General features: G+C 35.9%; 1 protein-coding gene across 1 annotated transcript; it reads left to right on the top strand.

Moving 5' to 3' along the window:
• Nucleotides 1-1,137: 1,137 nt before the first annotated feature.
• On the top strand, nucleotides 1,138-1,500 carry LOC145063794 (uncharacterized). Its single transcript, XM_079011375.1, has one exon. The coding sequence runs from the start codon at nucleotides 1,138-1,140 to the stop codon at nucleotides 1,498-1,500; it is 363 nt and encodes a 120-aa protein (XP_078867501.1).
• The last annotated feature ends 4,973 nt before the right edge of the window (nucleotides 1,501-6,473 follow it).

The following is a 6,473-nucleotide window of genomic DNA, read 5'->3' as shown; positions in this document are numbered from 1 at the left end:
TCCACGTCGTGGGATTGGTCGTCACTGCATGCGTCATCACAAGTTGCATCAGGGGGACTCCAGGAGGTGTCAGAAGACTTGCCACATCGTGGCACTGCTTGCCATGTCGTGGTATCTGACAGTTTTGGGGTTTCACGCCTCGAACTTCAGAAATTCATAACTTTCGCATACGAACTCCATTTTCGACGTTCTTTATATCGACGTGTAGGTGAGATTATGATCTACAACTCTCATTTTGCCTCCGTTGGATAATTTTGAATTTATTTTTAATATATTATAAATGTATTACTTATATATTACTTTTAGTAGGCCGGGACAGGAAAACTCCGTTATAAATTCATAACTTCTTCATCCGACGTCCGTTTTCGCCTATCTTTTTATCGTTTCACTATTATTAACGATATCTTCGATTCTCGCTTAGATTTTTTTGGCTAAAAACCGCTCGATCTCAAACCGAGTATTCGGGCTGCACATTGCTAAGTCGAAACTTCAGAAAACCATAACTTCCTCATACGAAGTCAGATTCGGGCGTTCTTTTTATGCACGCTCTCGGTTTAACGAAATCTTCAACATTCTTTTAGATTACTAAGGCTAGTATCGTTCTATCTTAAATTTGTATTTTACATTATTCAACATCGTGCCGGTTCTGTCGAGAAAATCATAACTTCTTCGTTATAACTCGGATTTCGGCATTCTTTATATATTCGGAAACCTCGTTTCAACTACTATAACATTATCCAAAGATATCGGCTTTATCTACTATTTTATTTTGAGGCTGATTTTTTTATTCTTAAGTCATTTAAGCCACACAACTAAGCACAAAACATATAATACTCAAATAATACATTCTTATTATTTCAAAATGGGTTACAAATGTTAATGTAGACTAACACATTGCTATTAATGACAAGCCCAGAAACACAGGCGCTACACAAAGTGATAGCCTATGCCTCAAGAGAACTGAAAGATTATGAAAACAATTATCCCACTCACGACCTCGAACTCGATGCAGTAGTATTTGCTCTAAAACTTTGGAGGCATTATCCTTTTGGTACGAAATGCCAATTGTTTGCCGGCCACAAAAGTCTAAAATATGTATTTAGTCAACAAACTTTGAATATGAGACAACAATTAGCCATGGAGTTGATCAAAGACTATGATTGTGAAATCATGTATCATCCTCGAAAAGCCAATATAGTTGCTGATGCACTTAGCAGAAAGGTTTATCGTAAAAGTATGTGTTATACTATTACTCACACTATAGTAAAGTTCACTATTCTTGTTGAACTAGAGAAATGGCAAGTAGAGGCCTTAAATCCAGAACATCTGAAGAAGGAAGTGATGGAACATTATGAATATGTTTTACTTGATGATCCACGGCGATTGAAGTTAATTAAGAATCAGCTATGGATTCTAAAGATTGATGGATCAAGACAGAAGATTTTAGATGAAGCTCATAAGTCTAAATTGTCAATACATCCCGATACAAGTAAAATGTAATACGATATACAGATTAATTATTGGTGGCCTAGATTAAAGAGAGACATCGAAAGATAGGTACAGGAATGTTTGATATGGTTATAAGTCAAAACAGAGCACCAAAAGCCTTACAGAATTCAAGAAAGTCTTAGTGTTCCCGTGTGGAAATGGGAAGAACTGTCCATGGATTTTATTACCAAATTTGCTAAAGATTGCTAGACATCATGATAACATTTATGTAATTGTCGACCGACTGACTTAAAGCGCTCATTTTCTCGTGATGCGTGAAGTGGATCCTATGGAGAAATACACACAAGTATACTTGGAAGAAATCATCGCGAGACATGGTGTGCCACTAAAGATTATTTCTAATCGTGATACTCGTTTCACTTCACAATTTTGGGTGAGTATACAACGTGAATTGCGATCTCTGGTTGCTCTCAACAAAGGTTATCATCCCCAGACAGACGGTTAGACGGAGAGAACAATCCAAACAGTAGAAGGTATGCTTCGTGCATGTGTTTTGGAGTTCGGTGGTAACTGTGACAAGTACTTACCTTTTGTCAAATTTCGTATAATAACAGTTACCACGCTTCAATCAAAATGCCGCCATATGAAGCACTATACGAGTGTAAATGTCGTACTCCATTATGTTGGCGTCACGTTGGACTGAAAATCCTTGGAGGCCCTGAAATGATTCAAGACACTACTGATAAGATTTAAATCGTACGAGAAAAAATGAAAGCGGCCCAGGATCGACAAAATTCCTTCACAGAAAAGAGGAGACGACCCATAGAATTTCAAGTGGATGATCTCGTAATGCTTAAAGTATACCCATGGAAAGGCCTTATGTAAATTGGGAAGAAAGGAAAACTAAGTCCTAGATTTGTTGGTCCTTTCAAAATCATCCAAAGAATTTGTAAACAAGCATACCGCTTGGAAATGCCTGAAGATTTGGCAGGTACTCATGATGTGTTTCATGCGAGTTATCTATGCAAATGGTTGAGCATATATGATGAAACAATTCCGTTATCCGATGTAAAGTTGGATAATAAGTTAAGATATGTAGAAGATCCTAAAGAGATCGTAAACAAAAGAACAACTGAATTGCGTAATAAAGAAGTGGAGTTGGTGCTTGTCAAGTGGAAACACCATAGAGGCCCAAGTTATACTTGGGAAAATAAAAATGAGATAAGAGCAAAATATCCCCATTTATTTCAATCGATGTAATTTCAGGGACAAAATCCTCAAAAGGAGGAGGTATTTGTAACATACACGTTCTACGAAGAATCAAATTAGGCAGAAAGATAAAAGGTTTCTCCAATCTGAAAGGAAAGGAAAGTACTTTAGTATCGTGTTTTATTATCATCCTAATGATTATGGAACCATGTCACAATTGATTCTTTAAGGACACTTTACTGCACTTGCATGGCTAAGAAGAGGAATCGAGTATTATTGAAATGGTTGAATCAAATATATGAATCATACTTCATTCCAAAATCAATTCTTAGAGTCATACTTCAAGATTGTGCATTGAGTGACATATCTTAAGTAGGATTATAATGCCTCATGAAATGTGGAGTATAAATGTTTCTTGCTCTTGCACATTTGAAATTGGTAGTTGTGATGTTTTGGATAAAACAAAAATCAAGTAAGACCAATTACATGAAGTGTTTTCTTGATAAGATCTCACACACTTGAATATGTGATTGTCGGGGAATGGTTCTTGACAGATAATTTTATATGTCAAGAGGTCAGTGGGAGTCTTAAAGATCTTGAAAAGTTTCAAGAACTAATCAAGAATAACCTATTCTTTGTCACTAGCACATGACTAAGGTTAATAACATATCATGTTGACATATTCTTGTTTCTATGCTTATTCTAGCTGGTTTGACTATGTGTGTGAGTTCTATGAGTTCTCTACTGAATGGATAAGGGAAAGCACCTTGATCAATGGAAAGTACAATTATTTTTAGGGGTGAGCTGCTCAACCACCAGGAAGAAATGGTAGGACCCTCGTGCTACCAGATGGCAAGAAATTAAGATTAAGAAAGCTCAGTCCATATGAGTTTGTGTGACAACATGAGATTATTCCATTACTGTACCCGTTTCCATTAATAAAACCCGTTTGTATTTCAATTTTTCCGTTAACTTTTGGATTAAGTTAATTAAATTGAGACTTTTATTATGACTTCATGAGTGTCCGGACACATTAGAAACACGTGAAAACACCCCCAAAATTTATTTAGAAATTTTTTAGTCACGACCACGTCGGGTTACATACACTTAATCGGGTACGACCATAAGCCTCGATTAACGTCAGTATCGGATAGATTTCCACTGGGCCTCAAACTCAAACCCTATATAAGGGTGAGTGGACTTCATTTGAAGCTTTTTCACTCTCTCTCACTATTCTCTCTCTACAATCCAAGTTTTGATCCAAAATCACCCATTTCAAGCTCCAAATTGGAAACTCGCATGTATTCAAGCCCCGGACTGACACTTAGCATTCTAACCGACTCATTTCTCGACTGGTGAGTTCATACCCCTACACCTTTTTCCGTGTTTTTCATGTTTTCAAGGGGGGGGGGGATACAAGCAAAAGTACAAGGAAATCTTGTACTCAAACTTATTATTTCGTATGAAATGTTTCATATTCCATATGCTTTTAACAATGAAAACCGTATTAACCGACCGTTTAACTTGCAGAGTTTGTTTTCAAAATGTTTGTGAAACTCATTATAAAATGTTATATTTTATATTTCACAAATGATTTTCCACATCATTACTGTTAAAAGCATTAACTTAGAACTTTAGATACGTCCTCTGTAACACTCAACAAAGATACGCGAGTGGAGGACCACCTTTGTAACCAGAATCTAAAACAGGATTTTCCGCATTATTACTTGTAAATTCGTTAATCTTAAAAATAGGAGACACGTCCTCTGAAACACTCCACAGAGATACGCAAGTGGAGGACCGCCCCTATAACCAGAATCTCCTGGACGGAGAGCGTGACTTGAGTGTATAGATCTATACGGGGCTGGCTACCCCGCACCTCGTTGCTAGCTACAGTGGGACCGGCAGGTCTACGGGTGACAAAAGTCATAAGATGATATTGGACTTCTTATTTCCATATCTAGTCTATTGTATGGTTATGGAACTCGCAATTTAGATAACGGAGATTTACTTGTTAGTAATAATGAACCTAGTGAACTAATAACCTAAGAATTAGTTTACTACCTACTTATTTGTTTTATATACGTGTTAAAACTAATGCACTTTACAAGGATAACCAGGCTTTCAGAATACTTAACATTACAAGTACGGTAGATACTTGCACACTTCATTCCGAATCGATAACCAACCACAAACTTTTAAGGAAAATAAGGGGTTTTCCTGGGATAACTTGAGTTTTCTTAACCAAGCTGTGTAACAAATGGATAACTAAACTTTTCTTATAAGAAAATATGGGATTTTCTTGGATAATAACTTTTTCAGAAAACCAAAGGAAACTTGTTCTTTTACAGAAACAAACTGCTTATGAACTCACCAGCTTTATGCTGATATTTCTAAAACTGCTTGTATTCTCAGGTCAGACAGGTATCCCGAAATCTTTTAGAGAAGATGGAGCATTTTAGTAGTCTCGTCTTTACTTTTGTTATACTAATGTATAGATAAAACATGTATTACTTTCCTTTTCAAACAAATGTAAATTTCCTATGTAATGTAATGGTTGTGTTTACTATGCTTACTATGTACATTGGTTGTGATACTTTACATGACGTCCTCTGCCCCGGAACGTTTCCGCCATCGGTTTCGGGGTGTGACAGTTTGAATTTGTCATAGACGTTGCCGTATGACAGTAGTTGGAAATGACAAATTTATATGGATAGGAAAACATACACTATAAATCTAAGTGGTAAAAGGTTTCTCTCTAATTTATGAAAATGATTGTGAGGAAACTCTTTCACTAAGTGGATTTTAAAGGATTACAGTTAGCAGTTGTGTTAATTGTGTTCTCAAATTCGATTATGATTATGGGATCCCTCTTCATAGTTCGAATTGTGAGAAATGGAAAATAGTTTGAACATTCATGACTTATTATTTTAAGTTCGTAAAGGCGCAAAATTGTTAAGAAAGTCAATAAGTATTGATTTTTAGAAGTCCAGCTGAGTTCTGGGTACAAGTCAAGGCTAGTGTGAGCATAAGGGTTGTGTTAAACTAAACAAAATTGTTATGCTAGAAAGAGTATAATTGTAAATCTGGTGGGAGCGCAACTATTATACCAAGTGTTGCAAGGTTGTGATACTATTTATAGGAAACAAAGATTACAAATTTGCAAAGTTGTAAGTTTGAATATTGTTTCACTATAGTAAGTCATAGGGAGAAAAATGCTCGTACTTCATTTTGAATCTAAAAGCTTAGATCAAAATTTTAATTTAGTCATAGACATATATGAATATCATGTTGAAATATTTGAACATTAAGAATTCTATATATGGAAATATTGTAGCAAGAGAGTGATAAAGTATCGTGTCTCTATGTAAGACATTATGAGTCGTATCCCATATGCTTCGGATATAGGATCGATTACATATGCTATAATATTAATCAGTTCTAATTTTCCAAATTCCTAGGGCATTAAGAGGGAAAAATGACTAGAACGAGACATGACAAAAGTTATTAAACAATTGTCAGGGACAATCTATGGTTCGCTAAGGATTGATTGCTTGTGGACAGTTGGAAGTATAGTATAATTTTGGAAGGACCATATTCACATGTTCTGAGAAGAGGTAACTCTTGTTCATAAATGATAGTCAAAATGGGAATATGGAAATGTTTCCATAAGTGGAAGTTAATCACAAAATATGTGTCACACCCCCAAACCTGAACGGCGGAAACGTTCGGGGGCGGATGACTTCATGTGGTAACGTAACAAATGAATACATAGTAAAGAAAGCAATACAACCATCATATATATAATTGAAAGT

The sequence above is a fragment of the Lactuca serriola genome, chromosome 1 (genome assembly GCF_051521515.1).
Source record: "Lactuca serriola cultivar US96UC23 chromosome 1, Lser_US96UC23_V15, whole genome shotgun sequence".
NCBI lineage: Eukaryota > Viridiplantae > Streptophyta > Magnoliopsida > Asterales > Asteraceae > Lactuca > Lactuca serriola.
Note: the sequence above shows the minus strand (reverse complement) of the source record. Positions and strands in the feature narration are given on the sequence as shown.